Consider the following 17,830-nt stretch of genomic DNA (forward strand, 5'->3'; position numbering starts at 1 on the left):
CCCTGCAAGGGGCTCTGAGCTCTCCCTGGAGCTTCTCCTGGCCAGCTGAGCACCCCCAGCTCTCCCAGCCTCAGGTGACCCACTGAGCTCTCTTGGCCTTCAGTCAGGTGGGGTCGGGGCTGTGGCTCACCTGTGCAGGTCCCTGTGCCCAGCTGGGACTGGCTTAGGGACACTCCCTGTGTGGAAACAGCTCAGGTCCGGTGTCCAGGAGCTTTCTGGCGCTGTTTGACTCACTTTGCTCCCGGCTGTTCACAGCTCTGGCCAGGATGAGCCCCAGGGGGCCCTGCCTGTGTGACAGAGCCTTTGGAGTCTCCCACCCTCTGGTGATGATCACAGGGGACCCCATGGCAGGAGGCAAACCTGGATCAATGCTCCATGCTGTGCTTTTCCCAGCTGCCCAGCTGCTGAGGCTCTCAGGGATCCCGTGTGCTCCACACTCAGCTGCAGGAGCAGCCTCAGCTTCCATGGAAACCCAGAGTGAGCCCGCAGGAATTCAGATTCCGAGTGTCAGTCAGGAGCCATTCCCTGAAGGTGCCACATGCTGGGAGCTGGGAACGCAGGGCTGTCCAGTCTGCTCAGAGCTGTGGTGGGAGCAGAAACAGAGACACTGGGGGAAACCACGAGGATTGTAGGGGAAAACCACAATTTGGTGGAGGTGACAGAGTGGAAAAAGCACCCGAGCCTGGCACCCAAACTGGGAGATGCTGTCAAACCCAGCATGAACCAGACAGCAGAGGACAAGAGACCTTTGGGCCAGGGAAAACCTCTTCACCTGAACATCCCCGGGTGGTGGCAGAGCTCTCCAGGAGGACCCAGCCAGAGGGCACAACCTCTGCTTCTTTTCCATTTTGATGTTTCCTCTCAGGGGCTGAGGCTGCAGCACTTGGAGCTGGAGCGCAAAGCCAAGGGACAAACTCCCTAAACTGGGGGTTCTGATCGGGGCTTGAGACCCTCCCTGTGCTGCCAGGGGCAAACCCAAGCACCTCTAGACTGGCACTTTTCCCAAATGCCCCGACTTTGGGGTTTGTTTGGCACCACAGCCTGGCCGTGTGGCCACACCGGCGGGCACCGATGTCCCTGGCACTGTCACCATGGTGAGGGACCCCCGTTACCCAGCGCTGGTGCAGCACTGGCACTTCCCAGTTCCCAGACCTGGTGCCAGCTCCTTCTCCTCCGGTTTGAGTACCGAGAGGGATGGGAGCTGCTCCAAAGCCAAAGCCCACAGCCGCTGTCACGCTGTCCCCAAAGGGTCTAAAGCTGCTTCTGCCCGTGCTGCTGATGCTGGGATGCCCAACCTCTCAACCACAACACTCACCCAGACCCCCCTTCCTCTGCAGCAGTTCCACCTCTTCCAGCCTTTAATCAGAGTATTTGCTTTGGTTTATGTCAATTTTTAAGTATTTCATTATTTCCACAGTACCTTTGGTTGGGTTATTTTACTTGAGCCCTCCCCCTGCAGCCAGCAATTTTCCCTAGGTACTTTGGCTCTTTTTTCCTAATGATATTAATGTCATAATTAGCTCTCAGCCTGACTAACCCTGAGCACCCTCTGTGTGTAATGTGTCTGTGCTTACCAACCCCTGCCAGATCAGGGCTGGTTTTTCCCCAAGTCGTGCTCCCCCGTGACTCACCCAGTAAATCAGAGTCGCACAAGGCTTGGGTTGGTGTCTCCAGGTTCCATCCTGTCCTGTTTTCTACAGGTCCTGGATTCAAACCCGGCAATTCCCCCATCCCCTCGCTGCAGCACAGCTTTGGGTGAGCAGGGACCCAGCAAGGGGCTCTCCTCTGCCTCCTCAGACCACTGCACCCCAACTCTGGGGGGCCCTGGGGGAGACCTTGGCCATCTCTGAAGCGATTCACGCCTTTCCTGGCTGTTCTGGCTGTACACAGCAGCCAGGTTTGCAGGGATATCCCCCCGAGCCCAGGAGCAGCCCCCTGCCCCCAGCTCTCCCTCAGCCTCATCAAAGCCATTCCAAACCTTCCAGCACTTAATTTCTGCCAGGTGTCTGAGCCCGGGCTGAAATGAATGAGCAGCTCCACATCTCCAACCTCCAGGTGCTGCTGTGCGTGGGGACGAGGTCTGCAGGGCAGAGGGAGCTGCCCAATGAATGCTAAACCCAAAGAGCTGCTCAGCAGTATTTTCTGCTTTTACTGAGTTTGACTTCAATGCTTGTGGGGAAAAAAAAATCCTGGGCAATGCAAGGACTCCAGGGAGTTAGTGTCTTCCTATCTTCCCCCGGCATAACAGCCTCATTTTTTATGGAACACAAATGAGTTCTGTGCAGACAGGGAGGTCTGGGAGCGCCTTCCTGTATTTGCCAGCTGATATTTCTAAGTGTCTACAGAAAGTTGGGAGGACCATGGAGTGATGCATAAAAAACTGCAATTTTTAAAATAGGAAAATAGATGGGAAAGGGCCTGGGAGTGGGGGAGAGCTCCTTGTTTTCCTGCTGCATTGCGGCTGCAGAGTTAAGGATCTCCGTTAGGCTTTGCTGCCATAAATTAAGAAGCATCAAACACACGGAGACAAAAGGCAAGGAAAAAAGTCAGAGATCTTCCAGCTCCAAGTCAGGGCTCCAGGAGAATCCCTGGCCAGAGCGCACAGCTTCAGTGAGGGGACAAACCTGGGCCCAAGAGCCAGCCAAGGGCTGCTCTCAGCCTGGAGCAGGAGGGATTTCAGGTGATCTTGACAATGGGGCAGAGCCCAAAATCCACCGTGTGACACCCAGGCAAAAGCAGGGGAAGTTCCAAACTGTGGGAAAAACACAGATTCCAAAGGGAGGAGTCCCATGGAGCATCTCTCCCCAGAGGGAATGAAGAGCAGGTTCTGTGGGCAGCTCTTGGAATAGCGCCTGGATCTGGCTCCAGGCACACATTCCCAAGGCCACGCTGAGCTGGGGCTCAGCCAGAGGCTCCTGCCCGTGCCAGGTGTCCCTGGGACTGCAGGGACAGGGTCCCATCTCCCCTGACAGCCAGGATTCCCTTCCCTGGATTCCCCAGCATGCCCAGACCTGCAGCAGAGGATCAGCACTGTGGGGTTCAGTGGCAGGGATGCTGCAGGGACATCCTGACCAGCAGACAGTGCCTGCACCGGGCAGCTTTCAGCTCTGGGATGGTTTCCCCAGGAATGAGGTGGAGCTAGCACACAGGAGAGATCCAGTCCTGGGAGCAGCACCAAGACACAAAGCTGCTCAAACAGGCCTTGGAGAGGAAAACCTGGGCAGGGCTGTGCTACATTAGGGGTGCTGCCAGGGAGGATGGGCAGTGGGACACTGACAGGAGCTGCCCTGGAGCTGGCAGGTCCTGGAGCTACCACTCAGCCAGATGTGACACATCCCACACAGCTGGAGACGGAATAACTCCCAGCTTCCACAATGTCCAGTTCTGGGCCCTCATGACAAGGACATTGAGGGGCTGGAGCGTGTCCAGGGCAGGGAACGGAGCTGGGAAGGGTCTGGAGAATTCCTGAGGGAGCTGGGAAGGGTCTGGAGCCCCAGGAGGGGCTGAGGGAGCTGGGAAAGGGGCTGAGCCTGGAGCAAAGGAGGCTCAGGGGGCCCTTGTGGCTCTGCACAAGTCCCTGGCAGGAGGGGACAGCCGGGGGGGTCGGGCTCTGCTGCCAGGGAACAGGGACAGGAGGAGAGGGAACGGCCTCAGGCTGGGCCAGGGGAGGCTCAGGGTGGACAGCAGCAGGAATTTGCCCATGGAAAGGGAGCTCAGGCCTTGGCAGGGGCTGCCCAGGGAGCTTTGCAGTGCCCATCCCTGGAGGTGCCCAAGGAAGGGCTGGACGTGGTGCTGTGACACCCCAATGCACACAGTGAGCGCTGCTCTGGGGCAGGGAGCTTTGGGGACACTTGGGGAGGTTTGGGGACATCTGGGGACATTTGGGGAGGTCCGGGGACATTTGGGGAGCATTGGGGACGTTTGGGGACGTTTGGGGACATTTGGGGACGCTGGGGGCTCAGCCCGGGACACGGGGGGGGGGCGCGGTCCCAACGGCCCCGGCCCCGCTGCGGCCGCGCCACCAGCGCCCCCCGGCGGTGCCGAGCGGAACTGCAGGAGAGTCGGGACCGGGCCAGAACCGGGACCGGGATAGAACCGGGACCGGGCCAGAACCGGGACAGAACCGGGACCGGGACAGAACCGGGACCGGGCCAGAACCGGGACAGAACCGGGACCGGGCCAGAACCGGGACAGAACCGGGACCGGGACAGAACCGGGAAAGAATCGGCACCGGGACCGGGACAGAACCGGGACCAGGGTTCGAGAGCTGGGACAGAACCGGCACCGGGGACGTTCGGCTGTCACTGCTCCCGGTACCGGGGAGTGCGGGAGGGAGTTTTTGGCAAAGCACACCTTGTGACGGCCCCGGCGGTCCCAGCTCCGCTGCCGCATCTGCTCCGCTTCGACAAACACAAATCCCTCCCGCAGCACCGGGAGCTCTGCCGGTGCCGGTTCCTTGCTGCTCTCCGCCCTTTCCTGCCGTGTCCGCAGCGCTTCCCGTTTCTGCGGCTTCCCAAAGCCCGGGGTGCTCCCCTGTCCCTGGGACACCACACAGAGCCCGGGGTGCTCCCCTGTCCCGGGACACCACACAGAGCCCGGGGTGCTCCCCTGTCCCGGGACACCACACAGAGCCCGGGGTGCTCCCCTGTCCCGGGACACCACACAGAGCCCGGGGTGGCTGCACAGTCCCTGTGGTCCCTGTCCTTCCCCCGCACAGCGCCACAGGGCCGGCTCTCCTGCCGGACATGCACGGATAATTCCACACCACCCCCTGCAATTTAAGCCAGCTGTGACAAAGTTTGAGGGGACTGCTGATTATTATTGCTAATCCTACAAATTCCTAAAATTTCAGATCACAGAATTCACGGCACTGTGAGGCCCAGAAAAGAGGTTTACGTTTCCTTCACACGGTTTGGCAGCTGCCGGTGCCCTTGCACAGCTGTGCTCATGGTAACTGGCGCTCCTGGCTTTAAGAGGAAATGCAACACCTGAGCTGCTCCTGCCCTTCCAGGGCTTTTGGGTTGACAAGATAAGGTGGCAGTCGGCTTCCCCAAAAGTCAAACAGGTTGTTGATTAGAGGATGTGGCTGGTTATCAGCTGTGTTTATTGTGGACTTGCCTCAGAGGCTGCCTGAGGGGGTGCTCGGTGTGCTAGAAAAAGAATAAAGAGGAAAAGTTGACAAGATGAGAAATTCAGCCTCTACCTCACCTGTGCATTGGCTCAGCTTCATGGACCTGCTGCAGGTGGCATTTTGAAGGAGTCTGCAAGAGAGATGCACACTTTGGATAGGGGATGGAGAGATGGGACAAGGGGGAATGCCAGAGGGCAGGGCTGGATGGGATCTGGGGCAGGAATTGTTCCCTGGCAGGGTGGGCAGGGGCTGGGATGGAATTGCCAGAGCAGCTGGGGCTGCCCCTGGATCCCTGGCAGTGCCCAAGGCCAGGCTGGGCATTGGGAGCTCCTGGGACAGTGGGAGGTGTCCCTGCCATGGCAGGGGTGGGATGGGTGGGATTTAAAAGGTCCTTCCCAAGTCGAACAGTTCTGTGGTTCTGTGACCAGTCTGGGCCCCAACCCCTCTCCTGCCCGGGGGATCAGCAGCTCCAGCTGGCAGCTGAGGGTTTCTTGCTGTCAGAGAACACTGAGAAACTGCCCCGCTGGCCTGGCACGCACAGAGCCCTGGGTTCTCCTGCCTGGCACAGCACAGGACATCATCAGCCTGCTCTTCTTCATCACCTTGAAGCTCTTGCATTCAGTGGGAGGTGAGGAGAGCTGGGCTTTGCTGGGAACCTGTCCCTGCTCAGCTGCAGTGACATCCAGAGAGCCACGGCCAGCAGAGACACGGGGCTGGCAGCCCTGAGGTGCTGGGTGTGCCGTGCAGAAACTGGCACAGGACCCTCTCCACACCAAGAGCTGCAGCCATGAATGGTGGCTCAGTTTCCCTGGGGAGGGTCAGGTGTGACCAACTCCCACCCCACAGGAAAGGTGTGACACAGAGCTGTCAGCACAAGCAGCGTGGCATCACTGTGTGATCACAGAGCTCTGGGCTGGGAGGGACCCTAAAGCTCACCTCGTTCCGATCCCCCTGCCTGGGTAGGAACAACTTCCCACGTCCCTGTCACGATGGGTGGGGCAGAATTGAAAGGATACAAGTAAGAACCTCATGTGTTTTGATAATTTATTAACTAGGAATGGATTCCAAGGCTGTGGGAGGGGAGCATGGGCAGCCCCTCTAGTCAATGAACCTCACCGTCACCAGGGGGGTGGCGAAGCGGACGCGGCGGCTGCGGCGGCGCTGGACGCGTCGTGTCCACCAGCCCACCACCATTTCCCTCAGGGAGGAGCAGAGCTCCAGAAAGCCACATCCTGCCTCCCTGCCGCTCTCCCCGGCCTGGGGCAGCGGCTGCTGGGGCCTGGGCAGCGATAGGGATGGCCTGGCCCGGCCAGGGGTGACGGTCCTGCCCAGCTCCAGCGAGCAGCTGCTGCTCCTCGGTGCCACGGGGTCAGAGCTCTGCGCTTCTGCAGGGGGGATGAACCAGCCCACGGCCGCGCCGCTGCTGCCCAGCTCCAGCTCCAGCGAGCAGCGGCTGCCTCGTCTCTTGGCCTTGGCTTTGTCCCCTTGGGCCGCGCTGCCCGAGGCCGCCCGAGGCCACCCCTCTGCAGGGGCCTGCAGGGACTCTCTGCCCCCCAGCAGCCCCAGCTCCACGGGAACCTCAGGCTGAGCCCTGCAGCCCCTCGGCATCCTGCGCTGCTCCTGGCGCCGCTCCGGGGGGAGGCCCGGGGAGGTTCCCGTGAACCTTGGGTGAAGCTCTTGGGGCACCCCATGGAACCATCCCTGGAGCTCCAGGTCACCAGCACAGGCCGGTGAAGAGGCTCCCCAGAGACCTGCAGGGCCCCAGTGATGGAAATCCAGCCCCACCCTGGTGGGAGGCTGAGGCTGCTGTCTGCCAAGAGACACTGCCAGATTGCTGTGCCCAGCACTGTCTGCTCCTGGGGTGCCCCTTTTATAGCCTGGCAGTCTGGCAGAGTCCCCTGTGTGACATCACGGGGCAGCCAGAACCCTCTTTGTGACAGCACAGGGCAGTCAGAAATCCCTTTGTGACACCCAGGAGCCCAAGGGAGAGCCCTCGCTGCCTTGGGAGCAGGACTCTGAGAAACAAACTTGTGAGATAATAGAAGAAAATTACAATAAAGTTACAATAAAAAAAGAAATACAAGAAAATACAAACAAGAAAAAAGTAGAAGTGATGTGATAGGGGGAGGCTGTGCTGGGCACAGCGACCATCTGAGGAGGAGCTCTGGATTCTCAGGGGAGCAAGGAGGGAGGCAGCAGAAATGGAGAGGGACGGCCTTTGGAAGAAGGGGCAGCAAAGCAGGAGGTGACAAGGATGTCCCGGGGTCCTGCAGGGGGAAAACGAGAAGGGCCAAAGCCCCACTGGAACTTAATGTGGCTGCTGCTGTGAAGGACAGTAACACTTATTTCACAAATAAAACCTTTTCTTTTTTTCTCTTTTTCTTTTTTTTTTTGTTTTTTTTCATTGCTGAGAGGAAACATTGAGACAGAGGATGAGCAAAAGTCTGAGCTACCAAGGGATGAGGCCTGGCGAGCGTGGGTCCGGGAGAGTCAGGTCCTGCCTGAGGCAGCCGCTGCCCCTTTGTCCTCTTGGGCCCGAGCTCGCCCTCGGCCGCCCCTCTCCAGTGCCCCGAGGGGACTCTCTGCCCCCCAGCAGCCCCGGCTCCATGGGCACGGAGCTCTGGGCCGCCCCGCAGCCCCTCGGCATCCTCGGCCGCTGGGGCAGCTGTGCCTCCAGCTCCTCGCGCTGCTCCTCAAAGAGCGCCCGGGAGTCCTGGCAGCTCCGGATGAACCTTGGGAAACGGCTCCTGGAGCTGATGGAACTGCCTGGGGAGCTGCCATGGGACTGCAGCTGCCCAGCGCCCGCCTGGGTGCTCCTGGGGGCCCCACGGCCCCACTTCCACAGCCTGGCACGTGGGCATGTCCAAAGGCACGTCCCCTCTGTCAAGTGACACTCAGATGTCACACAGGGGGCTCTGTGTGTCCTGTGATGTCACACGGGGGGGCTCTCGCTGCCCCACAGCATCACAAAGGGGTCTCTGCTGTGACACCGCGGACTGGTGTCACCAGAGCCTCTGCCACCCCGGCAGGGTTGGGGCCTCTCACTGGGGCCCCACATGTCACTGGGGAGCCTCTTCCCCAGCCTGTGCTGGTGACCTGGAGTACTACAGACAGTGCCATGGGCATCCTCAGCATCTTCACCGTGAGTGAGCTGCTGGCAATCACGATGGTGGTGCTGCAGCTCATCCTGGTCACTGTCATGCTACGGGACAAGCGTCTGTGGGTAGGTGGCCTTTGATCTGCTGTGTGGGCTGGGCTGGGCCGTGTGGCTTTGGGGTGTGTTGGTGTGGCATGCGTGACAGGACAAAGCGGAGCGTTCTGGGGAGCTGCTCTTGTCTCAACCGTCCGTGCTTCTTGCAGAGGATCCGTCAGAACTCAAAGCACCCAAGTGCAGCGAGAGGCCGGCTGGAGGGGCAGAGCGATGTGGACAGGGCACGGAGATCAGCAGACATGGAGCTGCAGTCCCATGGCAGCTCCCCAGGCAGTTCCATCAGCTCCAGGAGCCGTTTCCCAAGGTTCATCCGGAGCTGCCGGGACTCCCGGGCGCTCTTTGAGGAGCAGCGCGAGGAGCTGGAGGCACAGCTGCCCCAGCGGCCGAGGATGCCGAGGGGCTGCGGGGCGGCCCAGAGCTCCGTGCCCGTGGAGCCGGGGCTGCTGGGGGGCAGAGAGTCCCCTCGGGGCACTGGAGAGGGGCGGCCGAGGGCGAGCTCGGGCAGCGCGGCCCAAGAGGACAAAGGCCCGGAGGCCTCGTCGGGCCTCGGCAGCTCCCCGGAGCCGGAGCAGGGCAGCAGCTGCCCGGCCATGGCCTGGTTCATCCCCAGGGACGTGCTGGTGGCCGCGGGCTCGGAGGGCAGCAGCAGCAGCAGCAGCAGCAGCTCTCTGGGGCTGGTGCTCAGCATGCCGAGCGCTGAGCCCTGGTGGGGCCCGGCGCTGCCCCAAGCCCGGCGGCCGCAGCCGCTGCCCATGGGCCGGGCGTGGGGCCAGGAGCCGGGCAGGGCCCTGGGCAAGCTCCGTGCCCGGCTCGGGGGGTGCCTGGCAGCCTGGTGCAGCCGCCGGCGCTGAGCTGCCGCTGCTGCTGCGGGAGCCACCACAGAGAAACCTTTGGGTGCTGAGCGCCGGGGCTGGCCCGGCCCGGCTGCAGCCCTGGCCTGGAAGGCAGCGGGACCTCAGGCAGGACCTGACTCTCCCGGACCCACGCTCGCCAGGCCTCATCCCTTGGTAGCTCAGACTTTTGCTCATCCTCTGTCTCAATGTTTCCTCTCAGCAATGAAAAAAAACAAAAAAAAAGAAAAAAGAGAAAAAAAGAAAAGCCCAAGCAAAGCAAAGCTAAGGTTTTATTTGTGAAATAAGTGTTACTGTCCTTCACAGCAGCAGCCACATTAAGTTCCAGTGGGGCTTTGGCCCTTCTCGTTTTCCCCCTGCAGGACCCCGGGACATCCTTGTCACCTCCTGCTTTGCTGCCCCTTCTTCCAAAGGCCGTCCCTCTCCATTTCTGCTGCCTCCCTCCTTGCTCCCCTGAGAATCCAGAGCTCCTCCTCAGATGGTTGCTGTGCCCAGCACAGCCTCCCCCCATCAGAACAGCCACCAGTCCTGGAGAGTTTATCATCATCCCTCCCTTCCTGGGCGGGGCAGGGCAGAGCGGGGCAGGGCAGGGCAGGGCAGGGCGGGGCAGGGTGGGGCAGGGCAGGGTGGGGTGGGGCGGGGCAGGGCAGGGCAGGGCAGGGCAGGGCAGGGCGGGGCAGGGCAGGGCGGGGCAGGGTGGGGCAGAGCGGGGTGGGGCAGGGCAGGGTGGGGTGGGGTGGGGCGGGGCAGGCTGGTGCAGAGCAGGGCAGGGCGGGGCAGGGTTCCCCGCAGGGCCAGGCTGCCACAGGACAGTGGCTGCCACAGGCTGGGCACTGATGGATGGACCATGGGACCAACCTGCCCTGGCCAGAGTGGGCAGCAGCTCCAGAGCTCCTGCCGGGCCCTGCACTCCTTCCCGTGGGAAGCCTCCACCTCTCCCCTCGGGGATCTCCCATCTGTCAGGAGCTCGGCTCAGGACCTGATCCCTCCATCCCTCCAGGCCGCCCTCACCCCGGCCAGCACCCTTGTCCCAGGCAGCAGGGGCAGGACAGACGTTCCACGCTTTATTTCATTTGATGCATTTCTCAGGAGCAGGATGCCACAGGGGAACCTGGGTGCCCGCTCTGGTACAGTCGGACAGGGGCTGGGACCACTCAGTGCTGCAGCTTTGGGGGGGACCGGGGCCATTTGTGTCACCCCCACGAGGTGCCCGCATCCACGGCCGGCCCTGGGGGCCGCACTGCTGGCTCCACAGAGCCGTCAGGCAGCGTTGCCCAGGACCAGCACGCTCATGAGGAAGACCATGAGGAAGAAGACCCACATGAAGAAGCGGTCCATCACCTTGGCCACCTTCTTCCACTCGCCGGTGCGGCGCTGGTTGGCGCGCTGGCGCCGAAAGCAGCCGGCGATGTACCCGACGTTCCTCAGCAGGGCGTCGTGGTGGCACAGACAGTGGTCCCAGGGGCAGCCCCGCACCTCCGTGCCCGCCTGCCCCTCCCCGGGGCTTTCCCCCGGTCCCCCGGCGTCCCCCACACTTGCCCGCCCGCCCAGTGCCCGCTGGGGGCCCTTGCAGCTCTCGCCCACCTCGTAGACGCAGCAGAGCCGGGCCATGTGGTGCAGGATGAGCCGGCGCGCCCAGGGGGGCACGGGCCGGGCCCCCGGCCCGCAGTGGTGCACGTTCATGATGAAGATGGTGAGCGCGGTGGAGGCCGTGATCATGGTCATGGTGGCGATGTAGTACTTCCCTGCGGGGGCAGCGGGCACTGGCAGGGGCCGCGGGGGTCCCGCAGCCCACGGAGGGCCCCGCTCGCCCCCCCTGCCGCAGCCCTGACCCCGGCACCGAGCCCGGCCCTCCCCGGGCGCCGCCGGGCTCACCGATGAGCGGGACGCTCTCCGAGGGGGGCATGCTCTCGGCCACCAGCAGCTGGAACACGGTGAGGGCCAGCAGCACCGTCACCCCCAGCGACACCTTCTCCCCCGAGTCGGCCGGCAGGTAGAAGCCCAGGGGTGCCAGGAAGGAGACCATGATGCAGGGCAGGAGCAGGTTGAAGATGTAGAAGGAGGCGCGGCGGCGCAGGAGCAGGGTGTAGGTGACATCGGGGTAGGGCTCGGAGCAGCAGCCGTAGGTGATGACGTTCCTCGTGGCCGGCATGCCCAGCACCTCCCACTCCACGTTCTCCACGAAGTCCCTCAGGTCCCCGGTGTCCAGCTGGTTGCGGAGGTCGATCTGGTTCCCGTTGTGGGTCCAGGAGCCGAAGGTGAGGCGGCACCGCTGCCCGTCGAAGGGGAAGTAGGACACGTCCACCTTGCAGGAGCTCTTGGTGATGGCGGGCGAGTCCCACATGATGTGGCCGTCGGAGCGCAGCACCACGTTGGTCTCCATGGAGCCACCGAAGTGCTCATCGGCGCTGGGCAGGGAGGGGTGGCCGTGGGGCCGCATCCCCTCCCCGCGCCACTCGCGGCCCCTGGCTGTCCCCTCGGTGCTGGGGGTCAGTCCCGGGCACGCCTGGCTGCTGCCAGCACCCCCCGGCCCCATCTCCCCGCATTTCCCCCTCCGGGACCCTCCTGCTCCCACCCCGAGGCCGCAGCGCCCCGTGCAGCCCCCAGCCCCAGCCGGGTCCCGGGGGCCGAGCACGACCCACTTGTTGTACAGGATGATGTCAGGCCGCCAGACGTAGCTGCTGGGGATGCGGATGCTGTCGATGCCGCCGTACCCGTCCTTGTCCCAGGTGAGGTGGGCGTCCAGCCAGGTCTGGCGGACCCACAGGTAGGAGGTGAGGACCTGGTTCCTCTCGTCCTGTCGCGGGGAGAGGGTGGCCGTGGGGAAATGGACCCCGGTGCCACCCCCACGCCCCTCGGCCCCCAGCCCAGAGGCCTCTCCGAGCTCAGCCGGATTCGAGGGGTTCCTGCTGGTTCTGGGAGGGGGGCCCGGGCTGTATGAAAGTGCTCTGAGCTGACTCGAGGGCAGCTGCGATGCTTTGGGGGTGATCCGGGCAGGTTTCGGGGCTGAGCGGGGTCGAGCAGGACGCGCTGCGGGGAGCGGAGAGCGGGGCCGGGGCCGGGCGCTCACCATGTCGATGATCTGGGACAAGGTGACCTGGAGGGTGACGTTCAGCGCCCGGTCCGTGTCCTCCACGGGGCGCAGGGCGCTGGAGTAGTTGGCGAAGAGGTCGTGGAGCAGTTTGTAGGCGAGCCTGCCCTGCGCTCCCCGGCAGCCTGGGGACACCCGGAGCGGGGGCTTGGAGGGGCCGGGGTGCAGCCGGACCCCTCCCGAGGGATCCCCGGGACGCTCCGGCGGCTGGGAGGGACAGGGGAGTACGACGGGATCCCTGCGGCATCCCGAGCCCCCACGCTCGGCATTCCCGGGGGAAAGCCGCTCCAGGGACCGGGGCCGCCCCCCGCGCCCCGCAGCCCCGCTGCTCACCCGGGGCCGGGAGGACGGCGGCGAGGCAGAGCGAGAGGCACAGCCGAGCTCCGGGCTCCATCCCGCAGCAGAGCGTGAGGCACAGCCGAGCTCCGGGCTCCATCCCGTAGCAGCTCCGGGACGCGGCGGGGCCGGTGACGTCAGGCGGGGACAGGGCGGGGGGGCTCGGTCCCCAGGCACCGCGGGGAGGGGGGCGACCCCCGCGGGTCCCGGCTGGGAGGTGGCAGGGGCCGGGATGGGCTCCGGGTGCGGCCGAGCCCCTTTCGAGATGGGGTTTTTGGGAGGCACCGGCGGCAGCCACGCGGTGCCGGGGGTGCCCAGCACCTGCCTCAGCCCGGGGACAGCACTCACGGCACGGGGACAGCACACATGGCATGGGGACAGCACACATGGCATGGGGACACCACACATGGCATGGGGACACCACCCACGGCATGGGGACAGCACCCGCGGCATGGGGACAGCACCCACGGCATGGGGACAGCACACATGGCACAGGGACAGCACACATGGCACAGGGACAGCACACATGGCACAGGGACAGCGGTGCAGGGGCCGGGGGCGGCTGGTGCAGCCCTGGAGCGCGGAGACCCCCGTGCACAGCGAGGGACATCCCGCTCTCCGCTCTTAGGAAGGAGAAAGGCAAGGGAGGGGGCAGGTGGTGCCCGTGGGGTGAGAAGAACATCCCGGGAGGCTGAGGGACACGAGGCAGGACACGGAGGAGCGAGGGGCAGCGGCTCCTGGCTGCCGGAGCATCCCCCAGCTCCAGCTCGGGGAATCCGCCGGCTCCTCTCCCCCGGCGCTCCTGGCACCCTTCCCACGCCGAGCCCCGGCGGCAGATGCCGAGCGGTTTTGAGGCCGGAGGTTTTGTTTCCAGCTGGTGAATTATTCATCCCAGCCCGTCCCGCGCGGGCCGGGGCCGCTCAGGCCCAATTACAGTAATGGAAGGAGGCGAAGCCGCAGTGACCCGGCCCCTGCACACAGCCAGTGTCACCTGAACGTGCCACCGCGGCCAGCGACAGCGACAGCTTCCACCGCAGCAGGGGCCTCCCTGTGTCCAACTCGGCCTTGGGCACTGCCAGGGATCCAGGGGCAGCCCCAGCTGCTCTGGCAATTCCATCCCAGCCCCTGCCCACCCTGCCAGGGAACAATTCCTGCCCCAGATCCCATCCAGCCCTGCCCTCTGGCAGGGGGAAAATGTTTCCCTTTGTCCTGTCCCTCCAGGCCCTTGTGCAAAGTCCCCGTCCAGCTTTTACACGAGCCCCTTTCAGTACCAAAAGCCCACCGTGTGGTTTATCTGGGTTACCCACACTCCGCCCAGTGACTTTTGCTCCCCAGGTTCTGAAGGAGCCTGCCCTGCTCACCACGGAAGCCAAGGTGGGATTGTATCACACACTCCCGGGCTGTCCTTTCCCCCACCCAGCCAGCCCAACCACCCCGGGGTGGCACAGCAAAGGACACCTCCAAACCCAAACCCCGCCTTAAAAAGCAAAGGAACCCGTGCGAGTACTATAAACATTTTATTTATTGTTTTCAAAAAGACAGGAAAATAATCTAGAGCATTTATTTATATTTTTTGATAAAAACCTTTCGCTACTCCTCATGCAGGAAGGCGCTCAGTGCGCGGCCAGGGCCAGCTCGCGCAGGTACGCCTGGGTGAGGCCGCGCAGCTCCTCCAGCGCATAGTCCTCGGGCATGGGCAGGCGGCCGATGTGCGGGGCCAGCAGGCGCAGGGGCACCCGCGGCTCGGCCGGCTCGGGGCCCGGCTCGGGGCCCTGCTGCAGGCTCAGCACCGCCCGCAGCACGTTGGCCACGCGCTTCGCCATGTCTGCAAGAGCGGGGACAGCTCTGAGCTCGCTCCTGCGGGAGCGGCCAGAGCAAACCGCGGGCTCGCACCGCTGGGGAGCCAACCCGGACCGCGCCGTCCTCCCCCTTCCCTCCCTCAGCACAGGCAGCGCGGCCACAGGGGGAGAGGAAACAGCCTCAGGCTGGGCCAGGGGAGCTTTAGGTTGGATATTGGGGAAAATTTCTTGCCCCAAAGGCTTGAGGAGGCTCAGCCTGGAGAAAACGAGGGCAAGGGAGGACCTTCTCACTCTCCTCAACTCCCAGCTGGGGAGTCGGACTGCTGAACGTGCTCTGCGTATCCAGAGTGAATCTGCTGGAGCGTGTCCAGGGCAGGGAACGGAGCTGGGAAGGGGCTGGAGCCCCAGGAGGGGCTGAGGGAGCTGGGAAAGGGGCTCAGCCTGGAGCAAAGGAGGCTCAGGGGGCCCTTGTGGCTCTGCACAAGTCCCTGGCAGGAGGGGACAGCCGGGGGGGTCGGGCTCTGCTGCCAGGGAACAGGGACAGGAGGAGAGGGAACGGCCTCAGGCTGGGCCAGGGGAGGCTCAGGGGGGATATTGGGGAAATTCCTTCCCAGACTGGGCTGTGCAGCCCTGGCAGAGCTGCCCAGGGAGGTGGTGGAGTGCCCGGCCCTGGAGGGATTTCACAGCCACGTGGATGTGACACCTGGGGACACGGGTTAGCGGTGGCCTTGGCAGTGCTGGGGATGGTTGGACTCAATCTTGTCCATCCTAAATGACTCTGTGAGTTTGGGGTAGAGCTGCAGCCCAGCTGTCAGCCAGGTGTGGCACTGGGGCAGGGGTGGCACGTACCTGACTGAGCCAGGCGGTCCCTGGCGTTGTGGCACTGCAGCTGCTCTATCCTGTTGCACAGGGACGTCACTTTGGTGTGTAACCGCTCCAGCTCGTAGGTGGACACATCCAGCTGGAAGCAAACAGGAGTCAGCTCCACGGCACCACAGCCAGAGCCAAACTCGCCCAGCAGGTGACACCACACCAAAACCTGCCTGAATGAACCCCAGAGCAGGGAAGGAGGAAGCCCGGACAGGAATTTGGGGGAACAGACACGGAGACTGCTGGGCTTGTCCCGCCCCTTCCACTTGTCACTGTCACCCTCAGAGCACATCTGCAGGGCACAGCCCGCCCCTCGCTGTGACACAGACAGCAAAGTCTGGCTCTAGAGACGGCCCATGCTGTGTCTGAAGCAGCAGCTCCCCCTCAGCAGTCAGTAACAGCTTCAGTGCAGGATCCACGTGAGCCCCAGGGACCGCAGCTGCCCGAACCTGCTGAATCCTGTCCAGCATCTCGTTCACACGGATGTAGTCCAGGTACACCAGCCCTGCCAGCTCCCAGTCCTGGATGAGCGCGCTGCGCTCCGGAGGCGCCAGGTCTTCCAGGAATCCCTTCAGGTACTTGTAGTTCTCGTTGATAATTGCGTCTGCAGAGAACAGCCCTCAGCAAGAGGCCATCCCGTCTCCCACAGAGCAGGGAACAGGAAGGCCACTGCTGCCCTTGTTCCCAGAGGCCCCTGTGCCCCAGGAAGGTGGAAGCACCACCCTGCTTCCCTGTCTGCCCAGGAAAAGCTATCCAGGGGGAGCTGGTTTGGACCTGCCAGGCCCTCTGTGCCACCTCTGCTGCTCCAAACACAGCCTGACCCCTTCAGGGGCCACCCCACGGCATGGAACCACGGAGTCACTCACTGGTTTGGGTTGGGAGGGACCTCAAATATCATCCAGTCCCACCCCCTTCCACTTGGCCCCAGTCCCTCTCCAGCTCTCCTGGAGCCCCTTCAGGCCCTGCAAGGGGCTCTGAGCTCTCCCTGGAGCTTCTCCTCTCCAGCTGAGCACCCCCAGCTCTCCCAGCCTGGCTCCTGAGGGTTCCAGCCCTGGGATCCCACTCCTGCTCCTGCCACGCCTTTGTGTGCTGCTCCAAGGAGCAGCGAGACCCACCTGAGGCCAAGTGCCTGACAACCAGCTTGTGGCACTGGTTCCAGTGCCCAGCCTTGAACAGGAAAAGGGCCTCTTTGTGCCTGTCACCCTCCATCCTGGCCCGGACCGCCTTGGCCTCGTGAATCCAGCGCGGGGGCACGCAGAGCCGCTGTGTCAGGAAGGATTCCTTGGCCCAGGACTCGGGGGTGTCGGCGAGGGCGCAGTGCCGGCTCAGCAGCTCCCGCACGGCCTTCTCCCGGGTGCTGGGGACAGGGGACAGCCTGTCACCCCACGGGCTCTGCTCCTCCCCACACCGAGCACCACTGCAAACACAGCTTCAAACCCTCCCACCCCACACCAGCCCGGCATTTCCTCCCAAAACAGCCCTCTGGGGGCACACCACAACCACAGCGCTTCAGAACTGAAACTGAACCCCACGCTATTCCACGGCCCAGAACAGTCCCACAGACAACAGTCCCACAGACAACAGTCCCACAGACAACAGTCCCACAGGGTCTCTCCAGACCCAGAACAGTCCCACAGGGTCGCTCACAGCCCAGAACAGTCCCACAGGGTCGCTCACAGCCCAGAACAGTCCCACAGGGTGACTCACAGCCCAGAACAGTCCCACAGGGTGACTCACAGCCCAGAACAGTCCCACAGGGTGACTCACAGCCCAGAACAGTCCCACAGGGTCTCTCCAGACCCAGAACAGTCCCACAGGGTGACTCACAGCCCAGAACAGTCCCACAGGGTCTCTCCAGACCCAGAACAGTCGCACAGGGTGACTCACAGCCCAGAACAGTCCCACAGGGTCTCTCCAGACCCAGAACAGTCGCACAGGGTGACTCACAGCCCAGAACAGTCCCACAGGGTCTCTCCAGACCCAGAACAGTCGCACAGGGTGACTCACGGCGTGTCAGGCTCGTGCAGCATGACGAACACGGCCCATTCCCACAGCCCCTCGCTCTCCAGCTGGGCAGCATAGCTGCTGTTCAGCACCCCCCAGCTCTGCTGGGACAGGTGGCAGTAGTTCAGCGCCCGCAGCACCTCCCACAGGTGCCAGCTGAGGCGGAAATCCAGCGGGTCAGAGGTGACACTCCTGGGATCCAGCAGCTGGTCAAGCTCATAGGACCTGCAGAGGAAAACTGGTACTGGAAGATCTGATTGTGCCCACAAAATCAAACCCCATCCCCTCCCTTCAGCCACTGAGTCATTTACATCGGCGTGGGAGGGTGGGTTTCTTTTTTAGCAATAACATTGTTTACTGCTAAAATTCTTATGAGTTTGCACCCAGACCGTCACCCCTTTTCTTCTGTATGCTCCCCTGCAGGTTTCTCACTGCCTTCAAAACAAGCAGCTTCACAGGAGCCTTCCTGCACTCTTCAGACACAGAAGACACCGAAACCCCCACCAATTCTACATTCCATGAATGTGCCCCAAAGCT

General features: G+C 63.1%; 3 protein-coding genes across 6 annotated transcripts in view; 1 reads left to right on the forward strand and 2 right to left on the reverse strand.

Annotated features, from left to right (window-relative positions):
• The first annotated feature begins 8,249 nt into the window (after positions 1 to 8,249).
• LOC148184756 (uncharacterized) lies at positions 8,250 to 9,193 on the forward strand. The gene is made up of 2 exons (XM_088068118.1): positions 8,250 to 8,354; positions 8,492 to 9,193. Exons 1-2 carry the CDS (start codon positions 8,250 to 8,252, stop codon positions 9,191 to 9,193), a joined length of 807 nt encoding a protein of 268 aa, XP_087924244.1.
• Positions 9,194 to 10,453: 1,260 nt separating this feature from the next.
• Positions 10,454 to 12,744, reverse strand: CHRNA10 (cholinergic receptor nicotinic alpha 10 subunit). The gene is made up of 5 exons (XM_005526638.2): positions 12,618 to 12,744; positions 12,264 to 12,409; positions 11,836 to 11,990; positions 11,069 to 11,601; positions 10,454 to 10,938 (listed from the first exon to the last, which is right to left on the reverse strand). The coding sequence occupies exons 1-5, from the start codon at positions 12,718 to 12,720 to the stop codon at positions 10,454 to 10,456; spliced, it is 1,422 nt and encodes a 473-aa protein (XP_005526695.1). The 5' UTR covers positions 12,721 to 12,744.
• Positions 12,745 to 14,118: 1,374 nt separating this feature from the next.
• Positions 14,119 to 17,830, reverse strand: part of NUP98 (nucleoporin 98 and 96 precursor) — a 33,518-nt gene continuing 29,806 nt past the window's right edge. For all 4 annotated transcript variants that reach the window (XM_088068267.1, XM_088068272.1, XM_088068257.1 and 1 more), the window contains 5 exons: positions 17,297 to 17,518; positions 16,405 to 16,646; positions 15,739 to 15,893; positions 15,269 to 15,380; positions 14,119 to 14,445 (listed from right to left, as the gene is read on the reverse strand). In XM_088068267.1, the coding sequence (XP_087924393.1) occupies positions 14,234 to 14,445; positions 15,269 to 15,380; positions 15,739 to 15,893; positions 16,405 to 16,646; positions 17,297 to 17,518 (943 nt within the window). In that variant the 3' untranslated portion in view covers positions 14,119 to 14,233. The remainder of the gene's footprint in view (positions 14,446 to 15,268; positions 15,381 to 15,738; positions 15,894 to 16,404; positions 16,647 to 17,296; positions 17,519 to 17,830) is intronic.

Source organism: Pseudopodoces humilis, chromosome 2, assembly GCF_049639895.1.
Source record: "Pseudopodoces humilis isolate 2021_Gansu_Grassland_sample_001 chromosome 2, ASM4963989v1, whole genome shotgun sequence".
Taxonomy (NCBI): Eukaryota; Metazoa; Chordata; class Aves; order Passeriformes; family Paridae; genus Pseudopodoces; species Pseudopodoces humilis.